The sequence below is a fragment of the Ochotona princeps genome, chromosome 4 (assembly GCF_030435755.1).
Source record: "Ochotona princeps isolate mOchPri1 chromosome 4, mOchPri1.hap1, whole genome shotgun sequence".
Classification (NCBI taxonomy): domain Eukaryota; kingdom Metazoa; phylum Chordata; class Mammalia; order Lagomorpha; family Ochotonidae; genus Ochotona; species Ochotona princeps.
This window is the reverse complement of record NC_080835.1, coordinates 71,670,569-71,698,348: the sequence shown is the minus strand read 5'-3', so window position 1 is coordinate 71,698,348 and position 27,780 is coordinate 71,670,569. Positions and strand designations below refer to the sequence as shown.

Genomic DNA, 27,780 nt, shown 5'->3' with positions numbered 1-27,780 from the left:
TCAGCCGTGCAGAGCCGCGGCTGAAGGCGCGCAGGCGGGCTCCGGCTCCGGACGATGCGGCTCTCCTAGGATGCTGCTGCGCCTGGCAGTGCTTCTGACGGCGCTTCTCAGCCTATACCCTGGTCCGGGCGCGAACGGTAAGGCCCCCGTTCCTAGCACTCGGTTGAAGTTTTGCGTCCCATAAAGAACCCCGTCGGACTGGTGCCTGATTCCTCTCCTGATTGCCCTGCGCAGTGGCAAGACTGGGTCTCCGGTTTGCTCGTGGTAGTGGGACTGATGGAGCTGAGGGCGAGTATGTGCGGTCACCGCCTCTCCCCGAGCTCTTACGGTACCTAGGGCTGCTCCGGCTCAGGTCATGGGGACTGCTTATACCATAGGGGATGATTTTGTTACCCTTCCTAGTCGGACCTCTAATCAACCTCATTCTGGCTCCCTCCCATCTCCCCTCCATCTCTCCCCCCACCACTCCCCTTCGTTACCCTCTGGTGCTCTTGAGCCCAGCTTACTCCCGCTGCCACCTGTCTGTCTCCCTCATAAGCTCCTGTCCATTAGGCCAGGTTTCTATCGCAGCCAACTTTCCTGGAAAGTTTCAGCAACTGAAAAAAGCTACCGAAAGAGAACAAGAGAATGACAAGGCAGGGAGGTGGAAGGACCAAAGCGCAGGGTCTGAGAGAGCAGGGACCGAAACCACATCTGCGTGACGCCAACACACAGAGTCAAACATGTAGTCGGCCACTCACATGACAGAGAGCAGGGGGGTGGGAGGGCAGACACCGCAGAGCCTGGCCAGTTCCTCCCTTTTAGCCTAATGTTAGGCAATGTTAGCCTGGTGTTAGTCTCACGCTAAGTGAGAATGCAGAGTTGGGAGCAGGAAGCCCGATTCGAGAGGTGACAGGTAGCGGACTGCAGGGCCAGGGAGGGCGGGGGGGGGGGGGGGGGGGACAGGGCTGAAGCCATTCGGAAACGCCCTAGGGCTCCAGGAGTGGAAGCAGGGACAGGCAGCTACTCCATCCCACTTGGTGGCAAGACTCACTCAGAGGGTAGGGTACCACGCATTGAGAGAATGGGGTCAGCAGACTTGAATCACTGGCAGGTGCTGGCTGGAGGCTCTTGGAGTGAGGGTTTCCCGGGTGAAGGTTTCAGGGGCAGAGCAGACGGCAGAGCGGAGACAGGGAAGAGTATTTCCTGACCCAGGAGCCGAAAGTACCTGCTCTTGGTGGTGATGTCCTCACTCAGCCCACAGCTGGGAGCTTCTGCCTGACCTGCCCCCTCCCTGAAGTTGGGCATCTGCCTACAGGACCAGGCCTTCCAGAAGCCAGTAGGGAATGAGGCATGGGAGCCTGGGAGGTGTGTGGAGAGAAGTAGGCCGCTGCCAGCAGGCAGGGTTTCTGTGCATTCAGAGAACTCCAGAGGTGGCCTTGGACTGGGGTTAGGATGGGAACTAGGGGTGTGATGAGGGCAGGCCTTGGGGTCACACTGGAGCTGGAACTGAGACCAAGAGCTCACTGCCAGCTTAATGTGGCCCTTGGCCCCTGCCTCTTCTTCAGGGAGGCACCATACTCAGCATGATAGTGGCCACTGACCGCAGGAATATGAGGGTACAATGCTGGCTGTGAAATCAGACTCCTAGATTCAAGTCCCCACTAAGCCCCTTACTTGTCCCTTTGGCCTTGGGCAAGGATTCACCTCTCTGAGTCACTGGGTTTTTTCTTAGGTAGAATTGCAGTAAAAATGCCTACCATTCAGCTGTCGTGATAATTCCAGAAACATATGAGGGGACTTCAAAAAGCTTGTGGAAAAATAGAATTATAAGATCAATTTGTTTGGGATATATATGTCGGATCTTCAGAAGGTATATGGAAAATATGCATTTTGAAAAAAATACACGAAGGACAAAAAAAATGTAATGCACCAAAAGAAATTGATCCTTGAGTTCCATCTACACATGAACTTAAGGTTCTTCATCTCCCGTAAAGTCATTAGCATCATCATGGAGTGCTCAGGAGCTGGTGGCTGTCACAGTCTTTGTGCTATCTCCATGCCCCTTACCCAAGGCGGGGCAGGTGGGCTCTGCCAACCAGGGTGCTGACTCTTCTCCCCAGGGTCTGAACTGCCCAGTCCTTCATCCGTGTGGTTTGAAGCAGAATTTTTCCATCACATGCTCCGCTGGACACCTGTTCCCCAACACTCCCAAAACAGCTTTTATGAAGTGGAACTCCTGAAGTAAGAAAGGGGAAGGTGGGAGGGAGTGGGTGGGGAAGCAGGTGGGTCCAGCCTGGCCTTCCTCTCTGGCCTGGGTCGGTGGTGGTGGTGGGGGTTACCTGCCTTGCTCTGGAGAAGAGGCCGGAGGGCCCCTGACACATATCCATTCTGACACTCTAGTGCTGATGGAGTCACATCATATGTGCTACCCGCGATGTGTTGGCTGGGAGCATGGGGGCAGGGGAGAGAAGGGAGCACTGCCTTTTCTCTCAAAGCTTTTCCATCTACTGGAAAAACAGGAAAAGCATCAGTGGCAATGTAGCCCAGAAAACAGGAAAACCTCAATGACAGACAGCCACTGTAGTCAGGAAAAGGGAAGAATGAGGCTGTGTGACCAAATGTACCCAAGGCAGTCCAGAGCAACTGGGACTTGAACTGTCCCTCTCCCCCCTCTGAGAATCTTCCAGAACAAAGGGAAATAGATGCAAGGCCCCCTGAACCCAGAGATGCACCCCAACTGTCTCCGACCCTGCAGAGGGCTGATCCAGTGTCTCCCATATGGGAGCTCTTGCCCCTAGGTCTCTTGACCCTGTCTTCAGAGATGTAAGTTGAAGTCCAAGTTCACTTCCCAGTGTCCACCCCTGGTGTCTCCTCAGGTATGGAACAGATCTCTGGAAGGTCATCACCAACTGCAGCCAACCCGTGGCATCCTCTTGTGACAACTGCAGCCAGCCCTTGGCATCCTCTTGTGACATCACCTTCATGACCCTGGACCTATACCACAGCAACGGTTACCGGGCCAGAGTCAGGATGGTGGATGGCAACTTGTGCTCCCCCTGGACCTTCTCCAACATTCGCTTTACCAAGGATGAAGGTGCTTTGCCTCTTCCCACCCCCCTTGCCCTGTGCCATAGTGTGGCCTCTAGGATCCCTTCCAGCCAGAAACTTGAGTGTTGGGTATTCCTGGCCCCTGGCAGGGGATAGGCCTGAATCAGGACTTTAGGGAAAAGTTAGATGAAACAGCCCAAATGGTCTGAGACAAAAAAGGGAACTGGCGTTGATTATCCTACAGAAGAGAGCCCTTGAGGGTGGCTGAGTCAGGAGGGCCGGGTCTGGGAGTGTGTGGGCTTTAGGGGAAGGGAAGGGAAATGAGTGTACAAGCACTTGGCACAGGATAGCATTTGCCCCCTCCCTTGAGGGAAGACCCCTCCTACTCCACTCCCAAACAGATCCACCACCACTGCCAGAGGTTGTTGTTGGGCAAGAGCTACTGTTGACAAATCAGTCTCTCTCTGCAGAGGCAAAGGAAGGATTAGTGCACTCAAGCCAGTGGGGGCTGAGCTTGCTGTATTTAACTTTTTTCTGCAGCTATGAGTTAGGGCCCATGATTGTGGCCAAAGGGAGTCCTGATCTTCCAAATGGCAGTGGTTCTCAGCCAGATACTGATCAAGAGTCCCCATGTTCCAGGCCCAGCAGCCTTGAGGGTCTCCAGTGGGCCCCCAGGGTGACTGTCTTTAACCTGCTTCCCAGGAAGTCCTCAGTTCTGATGGCTGAAGACCCTGTGGCTTGGGTTTTCAGGGGAGTGTGAAAGTCCTCTCTTACAGGCAGAGCGTGGGTGGACTCCCAGCCCTACTCAGGCTTTGCCTCAAAGCTTTGTGGTCACTCCTCTGTCCCCAGTGACTCTGACAGTTGGCAGTGTGAAACTTGAAATGTACGACAACTTCATCCGGGGCAAGATCCAACTGCCCAGACCCCCTGTGATGGCCCCTAAAAATGATACTTACGAAAACATCTTCAAACACTTTCGCGAGTATGAGATTGCCATCCGCAAGGTGCCAGGAAACTACACGGTAGGAGGGTAGTCCCTGGGTGGGAGTGGGAGAACCCCTTTTGTGTACTGCAGGGGACTTTGCTGGCAGAGTAGGTGGGAGAGGAGATGGGGTGGTCCAGACAAAGGAGATCTCAGCGCTGCAACCTGTGCAGCTCCCTGGGGTGACGAGAAAGGTGCTGCTTCCTGGGCACTGGACAGTATGCGAGGCACACTACTGCCATCACTTTTGATGCCTATATAGGGAATATCTGACTCCATTTTTGTAGGCAAGGAAATGAAGTTCCAAGAGGCCTCGTAACACCGCTACGGCGGCCACTGTTGGCATGCGGATATCTACAGCCCGCAAAATCCACCTGCTCCACTCTGCCCAGTTGGCCGCAGCCCCTTCTGGGCTGAGCCTCAGCTTCCAGAGAATGCTCTCTTTGCTTTTGTATTAATGCAAACTCAGTTGATCTTGGTCATTGGTTGGGCTGCTGCAAGTTTGTCATCTTGAGAACAAGGAGGCTGACAAGGTTGACCTCCACCTTGGGAGCTGAGCCTCCTGAGATTAGGAAGCTGAGCAGGGCGCTGCAGCCTCAGGGGTTTGTGCTCATGGCAGTTGTTTGCTTTTCAGTTTCCCAACAAGAAGGTTGGAGAGGAAAACTTCAGCCTCCCTGTCCCTGGAGAGGAGGGCACATTCTGTGTCAAGGTGAAACCCTCCGTGAGCACCCGTGTGAACAAGGCGCTGTGGTCTAAGGAGGAGTGCATTGTCCTCTCCAAGCAGTGTGAGTTTGGGCTGGGAAAAGATAGATGTGAGAGACCCTGTGCTACCCAAAAGAGGCCTGTTTGGGATTACTGGTGCAAGATACTGCCTGCCTCCCACCCCTACCATAACCACACATCCTCATGCAGCCCATGAGAGCGATCCTACTATCACCAGTTCACAGATGGAGAGATTGGGAGTGCCCCGGGAGACAGAATGGCAGACCCAGTTCCCCTGATTCCTTCCCCTTGAGCATAGCTGTGTTTCCTAGGGCTCCCCTCCCCCATCCCAGTCAACCTTCATCAGCTGTGCTAGTTCCTGTTTGTTACAGTCCTGGACTGGTCTTTCTGGGAGCTGAGGACACAAAGGACAGAGAAGCAGAGCAGAGTTGTCAGCACACTTGCTGCTCCAGACTCCCCAGAAAGGGTGGGGGCAGGAGAGGCTGGAGGGAATTGGGGCCACCGTCCTGCTCATGGGGCCCTGTAGTCTGGCTGAACAGGCACTGTCTGCAGAGGAAGCCTAGATAGAATTCGAGCCAGCATCCAACAGGTGCCCGGGACTCATGCCATCCAGGAGTGTGCCCTGTCCAGAGTAGGCAAAGACAAAATGACTCCTTCTAGATCTGCAATAAACTGTGGTTTAAGAAGGAGGGTCAACAGCTCCTTGTTATTGAACTCTTATCCCAGAGCAAGGTGCTCCCTGTGTCAGGCAACAGCCACAGCTTCTTGTTCATTCATTCATTGAGGTGGCGATAGTTTTGGCGGAATCTCAAGCTTTGCCACTGGTTGACTATATGGCCTTGGGCAAGTGACTGCCTCACTTAGCTAGGGACTCTAATCTATAGGAATGGACAGGGCTGGCCAAGGGATCCCTGGGGATTTCCCCTTCATGTCCATGGTGCCGGGCCACAAACACATCTCTCTGGACCTGCAGATTTCAACGTGGTCAACCTCACCTTCTGCTTTACTTTCTTCCTGCTGCTCTGCGGAGCCCTGGCCTACTGCCTGGCCATCCAGATGTATGTGCGGCGCCGGGGAAAGCTGCCCACCGTTCTGGTGAGTGTCCAGGGAGGCAAGCACATGCTCCCTTGGCTCATCTGTATGTTCAGCCTTGCTACTGAGGCAGCGGTCACCTTCACTGGACAGTGTAAAGGAATAGAAGCCAGAAGTGAACCCCAAGTGCAGGCTGAGTATAATGCCTCTTTGTAGCCCAGATAAGATGTGTGTTGAGCAGTTGTAGAACTTGATGGCCACGAGTCCTTTGCTTCTTGCTTGCTGACAACTGGCCACAGACCAGCCCCTTGCAAATGGGGACACTGAGGCACAGAAAGATTCTAACATGACCTGGAGTCACACAATTAGGGGTGAAACCTGTTTTCCCACTGTCAGTGGTACTGACTGCTGCACCCAGAGAAAGAGCTGAGGGCTGCCACCAGAGGAATGGGTGCACAGGGGTGAGGGGACCCTGGAGAGGAAGGGGCTCTCAGAGGAGACAGGAGCCCCGCTCTGCCCAGGGAAGGTCACCTCACTACCCTGTGTTGACAGATGATACACATGGGGCCAGCCATCTGCAATCTGGGCAGACAGGAGCTGAGTAACACTTTCCTAGACCTCCGCCAGTAAGCACTGGGACTTGAACTCTGGCCTGGGATGCAGGCTGCATCCGAGATTGCCCACTGTAGTGCTGAAACTGGTATCGCTGTGGGATCAGCCAAGGGATGCCCTGGAAAAGACGCAGCCCCATCAGGAAGGTCAGGGCTCTAGGGAAGCTTGGAAACCAAAAGGAGGACCTCCAGAGGAGTCTAGGGTCTTCTAGAAATGATGAGAAGCAAGACAAGACTATGTGGGGTGGGGAGAGGGTGGGACTACCTGGCCTGATGAGGATCCTTGTCTGGGCCACAAGGGATAGATTATCAGTGTGCCCAGATCTGTGTTCACGCACTGAGAGGTGGTGGTTTTAAGAAGTCTTGGACTCAGGCACGGAAGACTGGGACAGACAGACCAGAAAGTAGAGGAGAGTCTTAGTTGAGGATTAGAAAGAGTGAGGTACTGTGGAGGAACAGTGATGGAGTGAGTACCTGCTGTGTGTGGAAAGCTGACAAAAAGCAGATGGGCATGCCTGGTCCCCCAGGGCCTGGTTACAGTGAATATGAAAGCTGACAGCTGTTCTCTGAGTGCACAGCAGCGAGTCAGACTGCATTCCAGAGCAGGGAGGCAGCAGAGTCGCTGCTGCACTTTCATTCCTTCTGTGCCTTTGGCTCACAGAATTGATTTGTCTTTGAGAGGTAGCCATCCCGGTTCCCTTTGTCTAAGGCTTGTGGTCCCTGGCTGACTTTCTGAATGACTTTGGATGCACAGAACAGGTGCACACATATTAGTAGTTCACATCTATGGGGTGATGTCATCTTCCAGGAGTCCACCAGGGTAGGAATGATGAGACAGGCAAATTGTTTCAAAATCAGGACATTTGGGTGTAAATGACAAATTGCGTGCTGCTGATTGGCTTTGGGCAAGCCATTTAACTCCTCTGAGCTTCTCTTTTCTCCTCCATAAAACAGAGATAATAAAATTGCCTTAGAGAATGCTTAAAGGGCAAAATTCAGTTGATCATGTCTATGAGGAGTGTCTTCTGTGAACCACATTGGGTGGACGAGTGCTTTCATTGTTCCCATTTTACAAATAAAGCCCAGAGAAGCACACAGAGAGTAAGTAGTTCGACTGTAGAGACAGAGCTGGAAAGAGGCAGCACTGGGACTTGAACCCGTGAGGTCTGGCGCCAGAGTACACACAGCCAGCAGTGTGTTCGTAGCAGGGATTCAGCCACCAAAAGGAAATGAAGACAAGAGTCAGTAAGTCAGTCGACAAACCTTACAAGTGCCTAGGCTCGAGGGACAGAGAGATGAACAAGACTAGACAGTTCCCGCACGTGAGGAACCTCTGTTCTCTGGGGGAGTAAATGAACCTGTGTATATGGAGAAAGGTAGAACAAACGTGGAAAGCAATGCCAGGAGCCAAGTGCCAGGAAGAAGTAAGCAAGGCTAGTGCAGAGACTGTAGCTGGAGCTGCTATGACCAGGGTGATTGGGAAGACCACCCACAAAAAGGGTGATTGCTGAGACCTGCTCAGAGAAAAGCACTCCAGACAAAAGGGGGAGCCCCAGCAAAGGCCCTGGGGCAGCCCTCATAGTACGTCCTGGCACCAGAAGAACCATGTTGTGATTGGGGCCAATGAATGAAGGGGAAATGTGCTGGGCAACTGCTCTGGGGTGCTCAGCAGTGAGCGGGGTACAGATCCCAGGCTGTTAGTTCTGTTCTGGGGAAAGTGGTTTGCTGTCTCACATGCAAAGTTCACAAAATGAAATGGAATAGAATCGAACAGACCTGAAGGTACGTGTCCCGACACCTAGACGATGCCTATCAGTTCTGTTTTGTGACTTCTGTTTCCCATATGTACTTACACATACAGGTTATTTTGCAACATTTATTCCTTTGGATCAAAATCCAAAATAGTTTGAGAACCCACCACTTCTTCAGGTCAAGCAGCTCCCAGTTCTGAAAATCCCTGAGAGCTGTTGGCCTTCCCAGCAGGCTCCCGCTGCACCTGCCGTTCTCCGTCATGCCACCAACTCCTTATGAATCTGACCCCAGTCTAACTGGCCATAGCTTTCAGGAAGGAAAACACACATAGCAAGTCAGCTGCAGTGGGGCCCAGGCTCTGCAGCGCTCCCTCTGGCACAGCTCCCCTCCTGGCCCGGAGCACCAGGGAGGCTCCCTGCAGGCGCCACCCACCTCACTTACTCCACCCTCTTCCACTCCTAGGTCTTCCGGGAGCACAGGCCCTTCAACCTCGTCAGCCCACTTCCCTATCCGGGCACCCAAGACATCATACACCCGCTGGACACACAGTCCTTCCTGAAGGTATTACCAGGACCGAGGTCCTCACGCCTGCATAGCAATGCGGACAGTGACTTTGGCGGCGCCGAGCTGGCCCTGCAGGCTGAAGAGTCCCAGTTTGTGCTCCCAACAGCTCCGGCCCATGCAGGTGGGCACCTGGAGCTCCAAGACAGCTGCAGTCATGGCAGCAGCACCAGCACCAGCACCGACAGCGGGATCTGCTTACAGGAGCCCAACCTGAGTCCTGGCACCCAGCCTGCCTGGGAACCGCAGATGGGGAATGCCAGCCATGGCCAAGACGACAGTGGCATTGGCTTTGTCCAGAATGCTGAGGGACTGCCTGGGGACACACAGAGTGGCTCATCCTCGGGCCACATCAGTGCTCCAGGGCCTGAGGAGCCTGAGGAGGAAAACTCAACCATGGCGGCATTCCAGGGCTACTTGAAGCAGACAAGATGCCCTCAGGAGAAGGCAACCGAAGAAGGCTTCCTGGAGGAAGACTCCCCTTTGACTCCAAATGGCCTTAGCCCCAAAATCAGGACCTGCTCGGATGTTGAGGCAGGCTGGCCTGCATTAGTCCGGGCCAAGGGCTATTTGCGACAGGATCCTGCGGAAAGCACCACTCCTGCTCCCTTCAAGGCCCCAGCTACACAGTGGAAGCATCCAGCAGAGGAGTGGTCGCTGCTGGACTTGACAGGCTGCAATGAGCTAGGGACATCTGACTGGAACTGTACGCACCAGTTTGCCACCTCAGACTTTGTGGCAACCATGGGTGGTCTCCTGGGCAACTTTGACTCAGATCTGGTAGCTCTACCACTCATCTCTAGCCTGCAGTCAAATGAGTGACCTGGCCCAGGGGACCGCTTCTGATGCCAGTCCTGCACCTGGAGGAGGAGGAGCCCCAGGGCTTGGATGTGAAGTGTACCGCCAGGCTGGGTGCTTTGCAGCAAGCCTGCTAGCCCTGACTGGGCACTGTGGAGCAGGAGGCTGCAGGGCCTAACTGGCATGGGGTACACAATAGGGCCCCCAGCAATGCTGATTCTGTGCCCACAGAAAACACAGGCTGTGTGAAGGAGCTGCCTGTGTGAGGTGAACTGAGACTGAGTGTGTCCCCAAAGGCCAGCCAAGCAACTGGGCCAGCCACAGGGCAGGAGTCCTGAGGCTTGGTGGTAGAAGAGATTCTTGTAGGATGAAGGGGGAATCCAGGCTGAGTTTGATCTCTGAAAAGGTCCCTCCCACTTTGGCAGGCCTCTCAGCCAGGGAGCTGGGCTTGGGAAGATCTTAAGGGGGCTGAGGGGGGTGAATCCAGGGTCCACTCACAGACAGCCACTGTGACAGTGTCCCCCAAGACACCCACAGGGCTAAACACGCAGCAGCCCCCACCCTGCCCACTATGGCAGAGACACTGGAGTGGCTCGAGTTGGGCCAAAGCAGAACCTGTGGGCTTGGGGACCAGCCCAGATGATCAGAATTGGGATCTTCCCCCACATTTGCTCCTCATGCCCAATTACAGACCCAAAACTCGGGCCACAGTTCAGGGGTCCTGGTGCCTGGCGTTCAACTCGTTGGCCTTGGGCCATGTCTGCACCTTGGAAGGACCACCTTTTTTTCCCAACTGTAGAATAAGCCTTGGTCCAGGGGGCTGGATGTCAGCCAAGCTTTTTCTTTGGGCTATGTTATCCTGCCTGCCAGACTCCGGAGCTGGGAGGAAGTGGACACCGGAACTTGTCTGCCCAGAGCTGGCTTCCTTCTCATGCCACGGGCCAGCAGATCTAAGCAGAATCCTGTGCCAGGACAGCTGCCAGTGACGGGGGCCCAGCAAGAGGCGATGCCCAGCTGCGTTTCCCTACAGTTCCCAGGCAAGGAGACTCGGTGGTCACCAGGCCTGCGGCTGCCCTTTGTGGCCCTCTCCTTGTCATATGTTCATTTGGGATTATGAGAGCAGACCCTGTGGCCCAAGAGGACACAATCCACAACACCCCTGCCACTCAGCCAAGAAATTCTTCATGTGTCTGAAAACTGAACTCTCCATGGGAGTGGACACTGGGACAGATTCCTCAGATTCTTCGTAAGCTTCATTTATTTATTTTGCTCATTTATTTATTGAAGAAGCAACCCAGGACAGAAAAGGAATTTGGGGCTGTGACTGCCCCTGTCCGAGTCATGTGAGCTTAGACACATCCCTTTTGGTGTCCAAGCCTTCAGTGTTCTCGTCTGGAAAACTGGAGCCCGATGCTGTGCTTGGTGTTGCTCCCAGTGATGTAAGGTGCCAGTGAGAACATGCAGGTGGACGGGCCTTAAAGGCGAAGCCTTGTACAGAGTATGTATGCGTGTGTGTGTGTTTATGTGTGTGTATGTGTATGTGTTGCTCCAATAAATTGTGAGGACCATGGGAACTTCATTCACTGGTGTGAGGTCTGCTTTCAGGGTAGGTGGAAGGCAGTGGTGCTGATCATTGAGGAGGATGATGACTGGGATATGGCAATGAGCCTGGACTCAGAGCAGACAGACCCAGGTTCAGGCTCTCCTCCTAAGTATATGGCCTTGACCTCCACGATTCCGTCTCCCTGTTTATATTACTGGGACACCAGCTCCTCCTGGAGAGGTGGTGAGATTTACATGAAGCCATGTTTGCCGAGAGTTTACCCTGATGCCAGGCACACAATGTCCTGTGTGTCACTGGCCATCCAGGGAAAGGGACAGGTTTTTTTTTTTTCCCCCTTGAAAAGGGAAATTCTTTCCACAAAAGGCTGAAGTGCCTGGCAGTTGTGACAAGTGGGAAAGGAGTACCTGGGAGGTAGCCCCTTTCAGGAAGACAGCGAGCAGCCCTCGCCTCGCCCCGGTGGCTTGATGCTGAAGCCATCGAGCCTGAGTGCAGCCTGCTGCTTCTGTGAAAAGCCACATGTGGGTTTGAGATGCTCCCCAGGCTCAACCTAGAAGGTGGAGCAAACTCATGCCCAGGCTTGAAGCCCCACTGTGCCGCCCTCACTTGCTGTCCCAGCCTGGATCCCCAGCCTGGGGACAGCTCATCTCCTCTCTGGCACCTGTCATCCCCTCCTCCTCACTCTGAGCAGCTGGTCCACTCTGGAGGACCAATCTTCTTGCCTTCAGAGAACTGGACTAAGCATGCACTTGGGGAGCTGATTGGGCTGCTATCTGGGAGACCTTCTGGTCCCAAGTGAAAGTAGAAGTGGGGTTGGATTCTTCCTCCTAGAAATGGGGTGTTGAAAGAGACCCCTGCGTTGGGGTGGATGGCAACTGACTGCAGGATGGAGAGAAAAAGTAGAAGGGGGTCTGTGTCCTGTAACCGGGTGGCTGGGCTGGGCCACCTGTACCTTGAAGCCATTCCCATAGCAGACGGAAGTCAGCTCCCAGGCAGTGAGCACTTTCATCTGCTCAGGAATTGGAATAAAGTTTCAGAACATCCCCCACCCCCAACCTGCGATTATTCCGCTGAAAAAGCTTCCTTCCAGGGCTGTGGCAGGCTGAGGGAGGTGTGAATCTTGTGTTTCTGTGAGCTAATGAAATTTCCTGTTAGTAAGGGGATGAGAGTGGGAGGGGCATTCAACTAGTACGGACTCCAGAGAAAATTCTATGGAACTTTGTGGCCCCAGCTATGTGCTTGACTCTAATTTCAGAATATTCGGGATGCCTGGGACCCAGCATGCACGTGGCACTACCACCGGGGTGTGGTTGCTGGCACCCTCCTGGACAAAGCAGCTGGAAGCTCTCCCCTTGTGCCCTGGGGCCTGCGAACCAGCAACCCTGAGAGGCGGGTCTGGTAGCTACAGCTGATCTTATCAAATTTTGGCCTAAAGGACAACTAGCTACTGGGAAGCTTGACTCATTCACTTCCTGTAGTGCTCATGGGTTTGAGGGTTTCTTTTGAAGTAAAGCCGCAATCTTAAAAATGAGGTGCATTTTTATTAATGACCCTCAGCACCTTTCCTCACTATCAACTCCATCTTCGACTCATTTCCCTTCCACCCCCTGGGCAGGAGAGGGGCCCAGTGTGCACTCTTGTGGAGGAAGGAAGGGTTGGGGAAGAGAAGGTGACCCTGGCTAGTGCAGGTGGCATAAGGCGGAGAGGACAGAGGGCAGTGAGACGTGCATAGAGGCTCTTAACTGTTAGACGACTGTGTGCCAGACACCATGTGCATGCAGCTCTGGGCTTGAACAGGCCTGTCCTGGTGCAAGCCTTCTGGCTGAAGATATGCATCAAACCAGTGCATGCATTGACAAGTGCCTCATTACCCTCAGTGATTAGTGCAGCATTCTGTAGTGATTACAGGTCGACATCTGTACAAGGAGTAAGGCAGGAGGCAGAGAAACAGTGGGAGGCTGTCTCCATTCTGGCTGCTAAACAAAGATCATAGGTTGAGGGGTTTAGATCACACACACTGCTGTTACTGCAGGCTCCGGGTGCCAGCCAGGTCTGCTCCTGGGGCAGGGAGCTCTTCCTCGCATGCAGACAGCAGCCTCCTTGCTGTGTCTTCACTTTGTAGGGAGAGAGCTCTGGTTCCTCTTTTTGTCAGGTCATTAATTCTGTCATGGGATCCCCACACTCACAACCTCATGTACACCTATTCACTTCTCCACCTCCAAATATCATCACATTTGGAGGAGTGGTGGAGGTTAGGGCTTCAATATAGGAATTGGGGACAGGGACAAACAATCCATAAAGAGGCTCAATACAATGGACTGATCAATGACAACACTGAGCAGGGGCAGCTGCAAAAGGCAGCAGGAGGTATTGGTAAGGACAGTAATTGACTGGAGAAAAAGCAGGAAAAGGCATCAGAGGTGCTAGTGAAGAACCTGAGTGGTTTCTGCCTTTTGCAATTCCTGCCTTTATGGCTTGGCTGGGGGCTGTGTGAACTCCAGGCCTGACAGTCTACGTGACACCCAGCAGGACACCTGGCAGGTCACATACGCACACCACTCCTCAGGAAGGAGGTACCTGGTGTTTGATAAGATCCACTGCCCTATAGCTCATCAGTTTGTACTTTTTCAAAGTTGCTTGCTTCAAACCCACCAATAGAAGCCTGCTAAATCATGACTGTGTAATTAATAGCCTGAAATGTATAAGAACAACTAGGCTGTTCAACTGGGGGCTTGCTCTCTCTCCTGCTCTTTTGTCCTCCCTGCTGATCCTGCAGCAGCCTTGGCTGTGTCTGCCCCTCCAGCCCTGCTGGGCTGGGGGAGGTGGCTGGGAGACCTTGGCTAACCTGAATAAACCACCTTTATGCCTTAGCATCGACTTCAGACTTGATGATTTTCTGGGGACTTCAAAATTCGGCACAACACTAGTCACATACAAACCTGATGATAGGACATGGAAGAGAAACGTGGCTTGGAGTCAGGAGACAGATGGTGGTGGGTCTGGTTCCCTAATGGCATCATCCAAAGAAAAGATGCCCAGCCATTGGCAAAACAGGCTGGGCACTGGGTGAGGTACCCAGGGCCGGGGAGCTCTGTGAGAGTTCAGTGTCCTCTGACGCACCACATGAATGAGCCATGGGTGCAAAGTGAGGGACCTTGAGACCCCTGCAGCCAATCTGCATTGAGAATGCTCACCAGGTGACTTCCTGCCTTAAAGGAAAGTGAGCTGCCATGCCTTGGGCTCAGAGTGATAGAGCCAGGACTGCACTTGATCTATCTTGCAGACCCCGGCCAGGATGCTCACTGCAGCTCCTTGGCCAATCACAGCTCTTCACTGGTAGCTGAAGGTTCCCTTTAAGAAATTATTCAGCAGAGCTCATAGGTTCTGCAGTGAGTCTGCACAGAGAAGCGAACATGCTGGCATGTGGTCAGTGTAAGGAGTTATTCCAATAGCCTTCCTTGGACCCGGTGCCATTCCTTCTTCCTCACAGCTCATGAAGTTCGCGCCGGCCTAGCTATCCACCAATCGGATGTAACCTGGCTTTCCACCTGAATCCCACCTCCCAATCTTCCAGCCCCCTCCCCAACTCCGCCCACTTGCCAATCATCCCTAGGCATTCCCCTGCAGGCGCCAATCCCCTGGGGGCCTGCCCTCAATCCCTCCCAATCCCCACCCCCTATACCTGGCCGACAAAAGGCCCCCCCAGGTGCGGCTCGCTCTCTTACCTCTCTTACCTCTCTTATCCCTCTCTCTTATGATCCCTCTCTCTTATCCCTGTTCTTATCCCTCCCGCTCTTACCCCGCTCTTATCTCTCTCCTCTCTCTTGCTTTTATTTGCTCTCCCGTCTTCCTCCGGCCTCCCTTCCCCCCTCCCCTTCCCCTCCACCCTGTTCCTGCCTCGTTGGAATAAACCTCCTAAGATACCTCGTTGCGTCTGGTGTTTCAGCTCACGGTAAAGAACCAGGTTGTGGGAATTAGCTGCGCGTAATAATATCGTAATAATATCGTAATATCGTATGAACTAGAACTCTGCAAAACTTTTTAAATAACTAACAGTCAGCACAAGCTTGGGTGGATGGTTGCACACCTGCCTATCTCTCTCTGCATGGAGCAGGAGGGTTTGGTGGAGGGGAAGGTCTTCACAGTGACCCTGGAGAAAACAGGGAAATTCTCCAGGATTCTGCAACCTGGCCACCTAACCTTAGCATTATTTGTCACCTTTGCCTTCCCCACATCCCCTCTACTTATCACCCAAGGCAGTTTCTCCAAGTCTTATCTGCGTTAGGATGATGGGGGCACCTGTCCTCCTAAGCTTCTCCCCAAGGTTCAGAAGCAACACCTGTCCCCAGGACCTGCTGAGGAGACATGTTCCAGGCCAGCAAGGTGTAGGTGGTTCTGATACACTCACGTGTGGGAATCCCTTCTGCAAGGAATGACTCAGCGACTTGCTGCTCTGTTAAAATCTCTCCTTCTCGGTCTACTGTTCCCTACATGCCTTCGTGTGTATCTCTACAGGCCATCTGAATGCTCATGGTGTTCAAATGGCCAACCATAGTTTCTTCCCTGTACCCAAGACAGTTGCTTCTTGGGGGCTGTTCCTTTTGGATATCAGGCACAAGTCCCAAAACCTAATGTGACTATCCCACAAAGGTATGTCTTGCCCAGTCTTCCTCACCTGGGTAAATGGGACCATGCTTTCCATATTCATCTCTTTCCACCCCTCATCTAACCCAGTCCTGTGAGCTCTCTCTTCTAGGCAGGTGATGAATGCAATTGCTTGTCAACCATTCCCACCATTGTCACCTTGTCACCAGTTCTGCCTTGGAGCACTTGAGTCTCTGCTTCCTTGGTTTGATCTCTACAGCACTGGAAGCCTGACCTGAAGTATGGGGCTGCAGGCACTCCCCCAGGGCAAGGAGGAGCTAGAGCAGATAACAGACGGTGTGCAGTGGACCCTGGAACTAGACAAAGTCAGTGCCTGCTCAGATATGCCAGGGGAAGCTGGAGTGCAAAGTGAAGCAAGAGATGGCATTGCACCTGTTTTCCATGCTGGGAGGGGTCATGCAAGGGGCTGTGGAGTGTGCAGAAGAGGCACATGGTTAAGCTGGAGGGTTCTGGGTGGGCTCTCTGGCAGGGTCAAGCCCAAAGTCCTGAAACATTCTGGCCAGCACCACCTTATTCAGCACCCTCCCTTGGCAATCAGCTGTTGGGAAACACTGACTCCACTTGCCATCTCCACTTATGCTGCTTCTGCTGCACTGATTCCAGGGACCCCATGCACATCGTATTCTATGTGGCCAGCACCCCCTGTGGTTGTTCAACCCAGGGGCTGGGCACTTACCCTCCTCCATCCACCAGGACCAAGCTACCTCTTGCACATTGGTAGCTGGCAGCTCAGACTCACGCTACCAGTGCCTGGATTAGCAGTCCATCCCTCGGCGATATTCCAGCCTGTTGAATTGAACCATCATTTCTGCCTCCTGAGTCTGGGTTTTCTCTAAATGTCTCCCTCCTGGCTAGTGCTGCTCCCACCCACAGTCGTGGAAATCAGGCAGAACTGCTCTCCCTTTGACCCCCAACCCAAAAAGGAAAAACTGGTCCCTGTCTCTGTGTCTGCCTCACCATGACTATCTCCCATCACCTCCTGGTCGGTTTCTTTCCCCCTCCCACAATAATCCTTCCTGAGTTAAAGGGTCAAAAATAAATGTGAGCAGTTCATTCTACTGTCAATGGATCCCATTGCCCATAAGACAACACTCACAGCCTTTGCTTAAGCTAGAAGGTTCTGCAAGATCTTGCCCCGGCGTACTGTTTCACTCCAGTTCTCCCGTTTCACATCCTCTCTGCCCTTCCCCTCTGGCCCCCAGATCCACCCACCATTCCCCAGCATGCTGTGCGGCCCCAGGCCTCTGAGCCATTCTGTGGTTTCTTGTTCCCAGATCCCCTTCTCCATCAAGGCAGCCCAAAGTTTGCCCCTGCAAAACTGCTCTGGGTCCCTCAGACCTGTAGGTACTGCCAACAGAACTTGCCCTTGCACAGCAATTCAGTGAGCATTAGCCCCACTAGAATGAAAAGGCAGGTGTAAGTGAGTCCTCATCATACCCTCTGGGTCCCATTAAGTGTGTGTGTGGATGCACATTTGCTAAACTTGAATAGAAAAGAGGCAAGGGTCTGGCATGATAGCCTAGTGGCTAAATCCTCACCTTGAACATGCTGGAATCCCATAATGCACTAATTCATGTTCCGGATGCTCACTTCTCATCCAGCTTCCTGCCTGTGGCCTGGGGAAGCAGTAGAGCATGACCCTCTCATGGGAGACCCAGAAGAGGCTCCTGGCTCCTAGCTATGAATCGACTCAGCTCCAACCATTGTGGCCACCTGGGGAGTGAACTAGTGGATGGAAGATCTTTCTCTCTCTCTCTCTCCTTTTCGCTGTAAATTTGACTTTCCAATAATAAATAAATCTTTTTAAAATTAAAAAGCATTAATTTTTTGAAAAAGGAAAAAAGAGCTACATGATGTATCAGATTGTGCTAACTGAAAATTGGGTTACAATGCAGGTGTCCTAAGATGGGAGCACACCATTCAAACTGGACTTGGGGAAAGCCAAGAGACAAGACATAGTAGAGCAAGCACCTCGCAGCGTCATGCAATGGAGGGAACCAAGTCGGACACTCACATCCAGGCTGAATGCGCTGGGTCTGCTTACCCAGGTCCAGAGATACAGGAGAAAGCGATAGTCCCAGGTGATAAGAAGGGTATTGCCCTCAAGAGACCTGGCTTCTAAGCTGCCCCACTCACTCACTATCTAGTCTGTTGATGTGAGCCTGATGTGTCAGCTCTAGGCCTCAGTCTTCTCTTCTGTGAAATGGACAGGGCAGTCTCCACTCTGACTTCTCTGATTAACGCCCTGGACTTCTTGTGCTCATTGCATGGGCTCATTGCATTCAGGACTCGTTTCACCAGGAGTTCTTTGACAGTGGAAATCCCTCTTGTTTCGTCTCTGCATTCTTTGCACACAATGTCTGGTGCATGCTCAGTATATGTTTGAGGAATAAACACATACATGAGTAAGTTTTTCTCCATTCATGGGAAGGAAGCTGAAACGGGACAGCAACAGTGGTGGTGGCAGCATGGCGCTAAACACACACTTACAAGAGGTTAGACTTGACAGAAAAGAAACCAGGTTGTACTTAGATATGATGTGGTTTTTATTTTTAAACTTGTCATCTTTGCTTAGTCATTCTAATATGATTATTCCTTTAACTGTTATCCTTGCCCTGTAACCCTTGGGAGTTGTAAGGTCTCATGGCTGCAGACCAAACAGGAAGCCTAAAGCCAGGGGATGTGGTCGGGGACCAAGACAAAGGACTGTGAAAATATGCAGCATGCACTCAGTCAGTCTTTGGGCAAACCTTCATTGAGCACCTTGCCAGGGGCAGGCCCTCTCTGGGAGCCAGAGGCAGGCAGATGTGCTGATATGATGCAGCTTTTGCTGGGTTCAGCTCTGTGGGACACACACACATGCACACACACACACAGAGCTGTCTCTACTTTCCTGCTTGCACACCCCCATACCTTACCCCAGCACTGAAGGGACCCAGCTCTGAAGAAGCCTTATAGGGATAAGGACAGAAATCCTATTCCTACTTCTTACGCTGTCCTCACATCCCTCTCCCAGGGCCTTACTGCTTTGACATGAGAGACATCATCAAAAGCTTTGGGGTGGTGGGGGGCAGTGGATGACCCCTACAGCTCTGCAGGTGAAAATCTGGGAACCTGGGAGACCAGTATAGCGCTTCCCCACCTGTTGTTTTGTTGGCCAGACAAGCAGGACGTTTTCACTTCTGGTCCCCAAGTGTGAAAATTTACCAGGCCACTGGCTTCCTGTTTTGTACTGAATCTACTCAAATATCTCTGTTTCTAGGTGGGTTTTGATAACTAAGCAGTTTTTTTTTTTTTTCAAATACAGTAATGATCCTTCCATCTGCTCCCTCTTTGAGTTGCTCAGATCCATGGTGCAGAGAGAGGGGCACCACGAGCTCCAGCCTCTTGGCCTCTGTCACCAGGCCCCTCTCCTGCCACAATCACAGGCCCCAGCCATTAGGACTTGCAGGAGAGCTCCTTCCCCCACCCCCCCGCCCATACACACATACACACTCAGCCTTTCTCCTGTCTAGCCTTGATATGGTCTGAATCATTCCTTATACGATCCCTTAGATAGACAAAGTGATCATCTGAATATGTTCCATGCCCAGGACCTGGTTACCCATCACAGGTTCCCATGTGGGATACTGGGAAGGTGAGGCTGGCTTGGGTTTTCTTTGCACCCAGGATTGCACCTGAGTTGCAGCAACATCCAAGATGCCCAAAGAGGCTGTATTATTTTCCAAGAAGTTCTTGACTCTGGTTAGAGCCACTCCAGGTGCTACAGAGAACTTGGAAGGGGTGTGAAAGGTAACTGCTTGCAGGGAGCTCTCCCTTGAGAGTGCAAGGTTGATCTCAAGAGAAATTGGAATTCCCCATCCCTCCTTCCTACTCACATGGTACTCTGTACTGCTGCTGGCATCTTATAGTAGCTGTGTGAATGAATAGATGCATGAATGGCTGGATGGATTATTACTGAATGCAAAGAAATAATGCTTAGCTTAATCTCATCAGTGACTACTTATAATGAAAATCTGAACAAAATCCACAGGCCTTGAAGAAATCTCCGTGGATGGGGAAGTGAGATGGGAGTTGGCGTGCAGAATGGACAGAACCTCATGGTTTTTCAAGAGGATAAATAAAGGCAAGAATGAAGAGCAGGTTGGTGAGAAGCTGAGAGAGCCCTGCTGTCACGCCGGGGCCACAGAGAGAGGCCAGGGACTGAGTGGAGGGACAAGCCGGTTTCTTGGGAGTTGAAGCTCTCAGGTTAGCTGTGGGTTTGGACTGAGGCTTGAAGTGGTGACAAAGGGTTATAAAGAAAGCAGATCCTTGCCTGGCCTTGAGCAGATCATTTCACTGCACTCCAAGCCTCGTACCCACAGCTGGGAGGCTGGGAGGATGAAGGGTGTTTGTGCAAAGGATGCTCCACCCTACGCCAATTGTGTCCAGCAGCTGGTAGTGCTTGCCTTCCAGAAAAGAGGGACTTAGTTGGCAATGGCCAGTCTTGGGTGCTGGTTAGATATATTCAGGGTCAAGGACAGGCTGAGTAAGAACTGGAATCCTAGATCATTTGAGCCTGCAAGGGCTACAGCGGTCACTTTTCAATTGTTATCATTAAGTTAGTTCTAACCACGCTTGATGCTCGCAGCTTTCAGTTGTGCATGGAACAGTTGCTGTTTGCACACCTGCTAAATACTCAGAAGACAGCTAAGGTGCTTGTTCTCCTATAAGCAAGAGCCAGAAGGAGCCAAACCTCTGATTCCCAGATGCTGAAATAGACACCCAGAGAGGTTCAGTGAATAGTCCAAAGCCACACAGAATGGCAGGGCAGGACATGGCAGGGTCAGATCAGACCAACTCTACAACGTCCAGTTCTCACTCAGCTAATCCAAGGGTCAGGTCGCATCCCTGGGGATACAGACTCTGCCCAGGCCTGTGTGGCAAAGGCAAGAGGTGGAGCCCAGGGGAAAGTAAACCACGTCTCTCAGCCTCAATCTACCCATACATAAAGTGGGACCAATAATAATCCTTGTGCCCCAGGGTCATGGCAGGATGCTGTGTGTTCCGTGGACTGCACTGTGCTCACTGCTTTGTGTCCCTGCAGGCCACCTGAGTACTTCCAGGACACAGTGGCCTTCCATGGCCACCCTCAGTGTTTCTTCTCCCTCGGCAAGCACTCACTAAGCCCTTCCCACATGCTCCTGTTTTGGGGGTAACCGAAGACCTGTGGGTGACAACCTTGCTCACACAGAACACTCAGCTTGGTAAGGGAACAGCACAAATGGAGGAAACCCATCCTTCCACAATCCGAATCCCACTGCTTGGGGTCAGGTCTTAGGGTCTAAGGGAAGTCACAGGAAAAAAGAGACTTGAGCCATCCCCTTGGAGACCTGATATGGCCAGAAAGATGGTGGAGGGAGACACAGGCTGAAGGGCCATGGGTCTGGAAAGCCCACAGAATTGCCCCTTCTGACCTGGTTCTGACATGGCCATGGGTTTGGGTGCCCAGCCAATGATCAGCCCAACCTGACCCGTGGACAGATTTCTAGGCTTTGGCTCCATGGTGATGTTCGAATAAGCCGAAATCTGCCCCTTTAGAGCTCTCAGAAGGAAATTGGTGAGTCCTGGGGTGGGGCTGGGCCCCAGGAGGAAGAAAGCTGCCCTCACTAGCGCCTACGGAAGCAAGGAAAACAGAGGGGGGTGCAGAGGGGGCAGGGAACGCGTCAGAGGGCCTGAAAAGAGGAAGTGGCCCTGTCTCAGTTCCCGTCTCGAGGATGGGAAATACCCTCTATTCTCCCAGCCCTTAGTAGCTGTCCCTGCCTCCTCACCTAAAGCCATCAGACATGGGCCCCAGCCTCCTCCCTTTCAAATTTTTCCCAGCTTGGTGAATCTGCAGCACTGCCAGGGACCAAGTGTGGGCCCATGTGCACTGCACACTTAGGATCTAGGCTGAGCAGAGTCGAGAGTGTTCCTGGGATAAATGTTCTCCACGGGTTAAGGAATGGAACCCTCAAAGCCAAAGTCTGGAATGAAGGCCAAGGTCAATGCCTGTCTCCTATCTCTGTCTCTCCCAAGAGAAGATCCCAAACTAGACAGGACTCCTCATCACACCTCCCCAGGGATGGAAGCAGAGTCAAAAGCCTCTAGACCCAGGCACTTGGTTTAAGTCCAAGCCTAATTGTGTCATAGGGCCACCCAGGCCCTGGCAGAAAAGCACTCTTCTTCCTCTCCAAGCTGCTAGGCCCCAAAACAAGACCCCAGGAAATGGAAGTTAGAAAGACAAATAGTATGACTTTCCTCTCCTCTGCCTCGCCTCCCCTGTTACTGTCCTGGGCACCTGCACCTGCTGGCCTTGCTGGGCTGGTGGCCGAGTGGTGGGTTGGCAGAGGTTCTAACTGCAGGAGTCAGCAGCACCAGAGCACCCACCGCTTCAGACTTACTCCATGCCAGAGGCTCAGCATGGAGCCACTCTGTGTGAAGCTGAAGCAAGGCCGATTGTTGACTGCCTGTCCAGCTGCAGTAGGAGATGGCTTCCCTCGCATACCCTCTGGTTTGGTCAGCCTCAGTAGAGTCACTCTCTTGGCTCCTACCATTTCTAGTTCACGCTCCACCTTCCAGGGCAGACTTTGCCAGAAGAGCAGAACACAGTAGCCTGGTTCTCCCCACTGCCCTCTGCCCACCCCTAGCACCATGGGCACCATGAGTGTAGTTCTCAGCTGTTCTCAGTGCTACCCACCAGACTGGGAGCTGACTGTGTAGAGGGGACTGTGGCTGCTGGGATAGCAGGCCCTGGTGAGAGATGGGACAGGGGCAGGAGGGAGAAGTGATGGGTTTTCCTGCCCCCGGTGTCACCTCCAGGAGGGGAAGTGACTCAGGACACATGTCAGGAGCTCCCTTCTAGAGTCTGGGGCCCAGTGTCCCCTGGGCTGTACCAGGTGGGTATGGAGCCCCAGGACACTTGTAACTCCAGGTGCAGACTCAGGAGCTGGTGGGACCTGCTGGTTCTCCCTGGGCAAGGTCTGCCTCTTCTGTTGCCATGGAAAGTCCCCGCTGCCTGCCAGATGCCAGCCTCAGGAGTCTCGCTCTCCCCACAGTTCTCACGCTGTAGGCTGGTAGAGTATCCAGAGATCTTGCATTCTCCACAGTCAGGGCCAGGTCAGGCCTTGAGGATCCAGCAAGGGTGTCTGGGGTGAGCAGAATGAGGGTAGCCAAGGGGAACCTGCAAGGGGCAGGTGCTGCACTCAAAGCCTCTTCCTGCAGAAAAAGAAAAGCAGGGAATGAATAAAGAGGAGGCTGAGGGCACAGGTGTTCAGCATAGAGGTAAAGCTGTCATGTGGGATGCTTCCATCCAGTGCCCCTGGGTTCTAGTCCCAGCTCTACTCCCAATCCCAGCTGCCTGCTGTGTGTACCTGGTAATAGCAGTATGGCTGCCTGGGAAGGATTCCTGTAAACCTTCCCAGGATGAGGCTTATCCAGAACGTTAGAGGCACCAGGAGGAGAAACAGAGAGGAGCCAGGAGAGGGGAGATGAGGAGAGACCAAGGGGCCCTGTGGGATGGGTGGAGATTGGGTGAGAACACCTGGGATGTGGAGGGAGAGTGCATTTGGAGGCCAGGGGAAGAGACGTGTGAGCAGGGAGGGCTGTCCAGCCAGGAAGCAGGGAAGGCTCATGGGCTCAGAAAGTTCCAGAATAGAAGCTCCAGAGTGAGACTGCTTGGAGAGGTTAGCCACCTAGAAATTTCATATCAAAGTGAGGAATAACCCAGAAAGTTTTGCTCCATTGGAACAGGAATACAACCTCCCCAGACAGGGAAGTCTAGAGAAAATGGATCAGCTGGAAATGCAGCAAGGCCCGTGCCCAGCACCCCAGGCCTTGTCTGAGCTCATTGCCAACAGGGAGTGGGAGGGCCAAGTCTTGGGGATGTGAGTGGTCCTTGGTGATGGGCTTGAGTGCCTGGGCTCTCATCAGACTTTTCTCCAGCATCAGCTTCACTCAGGAGCTCTCCAGCCTTCCCACTCTCCAGGGGTCCACCAGCCAGACGCTTCCCCCATCAGACTAGTCCATTGGCGAACTTCAGGTAGCCACCATCGGGACTGCTGATGTGGCCGCTGATGGTGAAGGGCGGCCCCACCTCCAGATCCTTCAGGTTCCTGCGAGAAAGAAGCATCCAAGACAGCCACTGAGGCTTAAAGCCTCGCCTCGCCCCTGGACCCTTGTCCCCAGGCCAGAACCTAACATAGAATTCCCAGCAGGGGACTCTCCAAGTCACCTACTCACACCATCTGATCTTCCAGAACAGGCCCCACCCCATTGCTCAGCAGCCCAAGGAGAAACAGACCTGCTCCCTGTAACAGGGAGCAGGCAAGGTGACAGCCCAGGAAGACGTCCCGTCAGAGCCTGTCCCCTAAGTGCCTAATTCTCTTCAGCTGCTCCTCTCTGGGTGCAGTACTGTGGCTGTGATAGCAATACTTATAGTCAGAACTGCCTCCAGGACAGTGAAAATCTGGAGGACAGGGATCATCCCCTGTCACCTTTGCACCCTCAGAAATGTGTACCCCCAACACAGGCTATAATAGACCATGTGGACTTATGGAGGGGTGAGTGGACAGACGGACAGGTGGATGGATGGGGGGATGTCCCCTGCTGAGGGTAGATGTGCAGAGTATCCTCATCATTGAGGTTTCACATGGTCTTGTCCACGTCCAAGTGGACAAGAAATGGATTCTTCAGTCCCTCTCTTGTTTGCTAAGGACATGGAGGCAGAAGGGAAGCAGTGGGTTCTGTTTGTTTCTCCATCATACCTAACCCCCAGCTCTTTCTGCAGCCACTCACCGGATTTGATACAAGTTGAAGACAAAATTTGGCCCTAGGAAGAAAATAAAAACAGAGCACGTCAGTTCATGATCAACCCAGTGCCTACATAGGCTAATCCTCTGCCTGCGGCACTGGCATCCCATATGGGCACTGGTTTGAGTTCTAGCTACTCCACTCCAGATCCCTGCTAATGTGCTGAGGAAGGCAGTGGAAGAATCCCCAGGTGCCTCGGCCCAGGCACCTACATGGGAGATCTGGATGAAACTCCTGGCCTTGGCAATTGTGGCCATTTGGGGAATGAACCAGAGGATGGAATCTCTCCCTCTCTTCTTTTCTGTAACTCTTTATTTGTTTGTTTGCTTATTTATTTATTTTCCTCTCTGCAACTCTTTCAAAATAAATAATTATTTAAAGAGAAAGAGAGAGTGCCTAGAGGTGGCCTAGCACCCTCAGGGAAAGCTGCTCATCACACTGCCAGAACCAGCAGGTGCTCCCTTGCCCTGATCTGAATGGCTTCAGGCTGGTCTGGGAGAAGGGAGAGTCCCTAGCCCCTTCAGAACCCTTATCAGAGGCAGGTCCTAACCTGGAACTCTGAAGAACCAAACCTAGGGGCCCGGCACAACAGCTTAGCAGCTAAAGTCCTCGCTTTGAATGTGCCAAGATCCCGTATGGGTGCTGGTTCTAATCCCGGCAGCCCCCCTTCCCATCCAGTTCCCTGACTTGTGGCTTGGAAAAACAGTAAAGGATGGCCCAAAACTTGGGACTCTGTACCCATTTGGGAGACCCAGAGGAGGCTTTTGGCTCCTGGCTTTTGGCTCAACTCCAGCTATTGCAGCCACTTGGGAGTGAATCAAAGGACGAGAGATTTTCCTCTCTGTCTCTTCTCTCTGTGTATCTGACTATCCAATAAAAACAAAATAAATCTTAAAAAAAAAAAAAAAACAGACCTAGACCCAAATGGGGTTCCATCATTTTCCAAACTCAGGATTTTATCTCATGTCCCCATCTTATAAAAACTGGAGACTGCAGCAAGTTCTTCCTCATGTGGTTTTTTTTTTTAATATTCAGTAATTTTTATTGGAAAGGCAGATTTTACAGAGAGAGAGAAGGAGAGACAAAGAGTAAGAGGTATCCCATCTGCTGGTTCACTCCGCAAGTGACTGCAATGGCTGCAGTGGCTGGGGCTGAGCTGATACAAAACCAGAAACCAGGAGCTTATTTCTGGATCTGCCACATGAATACAGGGATCCAAGGACTTGTACCGTCCTCTGCTGCCTTTCCAGATCACAAGCAACAAGCTGGGCCGGAACTCAAAGTGACGCCTATATGAGATGCTGCTGCTGCAAGTGAAGTGTTAGCCTGTTAAGCCACCATGCTGGTCCTTCATGTGAGATTTTAAACAAAACAGTGTTAGGCTAAAGAACCTGAGCACACAGCAGGTGCTCAACGAATACTGGTGGAAGAGCTGTTAGAGTGAAGTATAGATCTGGAAATTTTTCACTCCATCTCAGTGTCCAGCATGCCTGTGTAGCTGTCCAGGCTTCTGTGATGATATAGCTGTGTCTCAGAGTCTTGAACACCACAGGAAAGGCCAGTAGACTCCCAGCCTTTACAACTGCAAGCTCAGTAGCAGGTGTGGACCCCTCAAACTGGGACTATTCGGAGTTTGGATTATTTAGCCCAGGGCCCTTGGCCTTAGGAGGTCTGCCCAGGCCCCTGGGATGGGCTGTCACACACTTGAAGCCAAGAGGAAGCTGGTCGTGACTCGGGTGGGAGGAGCCGCCATGCTTTCCATAAAAGGTCCCACTGCCCCATCCCCACCCCCTCCACCATTCAGTCAGCGACGCCTTCAGTTCAGCTGCTACCAGCGTGCCACCGCCACTGCCACTGCAGGAAGCATTTTTGCATCTGCCAACTGAAGAGTTTGCAGTCCCGCCCAGCCCCAACTGCTCTTGGGGAGGAAGAGCTGGGCAGGGCTGGAGGGGAGACAGGGTCCAGCACTCACTCACCCTCCCAGCAGTAGCCTTGCTGGTACCACTTGGCTAGACTGTAGCCCAGGATGGACACAAGCAGCAGCGACAGCCCGACGCCAAGAATCAGGCCCAGAGTGCTGATGGATTCGTCACCTGCAGAAAGAGATACAGCCTCCTGGAACCTGCACCTGCCAGCCAGCTCCATGCTTCCTTCCCCACCGCCCAGCCAAGGGATGGAGTCTTATCCAAGCTGCCCGAATGTCTGTTACCCGAATTGCTAGAATCCACGTAGTTCAAAGTCACAGTAGCCTGAAAGGACAGGCAGCTGTTACGGTGCTGCTGGAGAAGGCCACATCTCCAGAGTGTTGGGATTCTAAGCCTGACTTTGTTTCCTGCTAATGTAAAAGCAGATGATGGCTCAAGTACTTGGGTCCCTGCCTCCCACATGGGAGATCCTGAATGAGTTCTGAGCTGCTGGGTCTGGCCTGGCCCAATCCCTGTGGTCGTAAGGGGAGAGAACCAGCAGATGCGAGTTTGTCTCTCTCTGCTTTGCAAATAAATAAAAATAATTTTTTTAAAAGGGGGGAGTAAGTTCTTGAAAAGAAGGCATCGGATTATAAGAGGGTACTTTCGAAAGTTCATGGAAATAGCTTTAAAAATAAGATTAGGGGCTGGTGTACCTTTCATAAGAAATAAATAATGAAGAAATACTCTTCTTTTTTTTTTTTTTTGTATCTTAGGAGGTTTATTCCAGTGGGGCAGGAACGGGGTGGCGGGGGGAGGTGGTGGAGATCAGCGGAAAAAGGGGAAGGGGAAGGAAGGCAGGAAGGACCTGGGGGCCTTTTTGTCTGCAAGGTGTGGGGGGCGGGGTTTGGGAGGGTTTGAGGGCAGAACCCAGGGGATTGCTGCCTGCAGGTGAATGCCTAGGGATGATTGGTGAGTGGGCAGGGTTGGGGAAGGGGCAAGAAATACTCTTATTAAAAAAAAAAGATAAGCTTTTCTGTTGTAAAAAAAAAATACCTGAAATCCATATATAGTTTTTTCATGATGTTCCTTTTCCACAAATTTCTGGAAGACTCTTACTAGAGACCATTCAGACTTGAGAAGCCGTCCCAAGCCACAGGCATCTGCTGGCTGAAAAGGCACTGCCTACTAGGGAAGAAGCCAGAGCCTAACCTCAGTGTGACCTGGTAGTCAGGACCAGGGAGGGTGGCCGGCAGACCCCTGGGAGCCACTGTTTCCGCCCCTTCACTAAGTCTGTGTACCTACCCAGCAGGGTGCAGGCCTGGGTTCCTA

The 27,780-nt window shown here is 52.6% G+C and overlaps 2 protein-coding genes across 2 annotated transcripts; one reads left to right on the top strand and one right to left on the bottom strand.

Annotated features, from left to right (window-relative positions):
• On the top strand, positions 1-9,690 carry IL10RA (interleukin 10 receptor subunit alpha). The gene is made up of 7 exons (XM_058663842.1): positions 1-137; positions 2,103-2,223; positions 2,859-3,076; positions 3,880-4,052; positions 4,647-4,797; positions 5,709-5,830; positions 8,593-9,690. Exons 1-7 carry the CDS (start codon positions 71-73, stop codon positions 9,511-9,513), a joined length of 1,773 nt encoding a protein of 590 aa, XP_058519825.1. The 5' UTR covers positions 1-70; the 3' UTR covers positions 9,514-9,690.
• Positions 9,691-23,747: 14,057 nt separating this feature from the next.
• Positions 23,748-26,689, bottom strand: SMIM35 (small integral membrane protein 35). Its single transcript, XM_036492308.2, has 3 exons — positions 26,521-26,689; positions 24,530-24,563; positions 23,748-23,847 (listed from the first exon to the last, which is right to left on the bottom strand). The coding sequence occupies exons 1-3, from the start codon at positions 26,687-26,689 to the stop codon at positions 23,748-23,750; spliced, it is 303 nt and encodes a 100-aa protein (XP_036348201.2).
• Between the last annotated feature and the right edge of the window lie 1,091 nt (positions 26,690-27,780).

What these genes read in the sequence shown, in the direction of transcription:
- IL10RA (XM_058663842.1), top strand. Translation starts at nt 71, where the DNA reads ATGCTGCTGCGCCTGGCAGTGCTTCTGACGGCGCTTCTCAGCCTATAC. An exon ending in CCCTGGTCCGGGCGCGAACG is followed by an intron (nt 138 to 2,102) that starts GTAAGGCCCCCG and finishes TCTTCTCCCCAG; the next exon opens with GGTCTGAACTGCCCAGTCCT. An exon ending in TCGCTTTACCAAGGATGAAG is followed by an intron (nt 3,077 to 3,879) that starts GTGCTTTGCCTC and finishes CTCTGTCCCCAG; the next exon opens with TGACTCTGACAGTTGGCAGT.
- SMIM35 (XM_036492308.2), bottom strand. Translation starts at nt 26,689, where the DNA reads ATGGAGCTGGCTGGCAGGTGCAGGTTCCAGGAGGCTGTATCTCTTTCT. An exon ending in GCAAGGCTACTGCTGGGAGG is followed by an intron (nt 24,564 to 26,520) that starts GTGAGTGAGTGC and finishes TTTTCTTCCTAG; the next exon opens with GGCCAAATTTTGTCTTCAAC. An exon ending in TTCAACTTGTATCAAATCCG is followed by an intron (nt 23,848 to 24,529) that starts GTGAGTGGCTGC and finishes TCTTTCTCGCAG; the next exon opens with GAACCTGAAGGATCTGGAGG.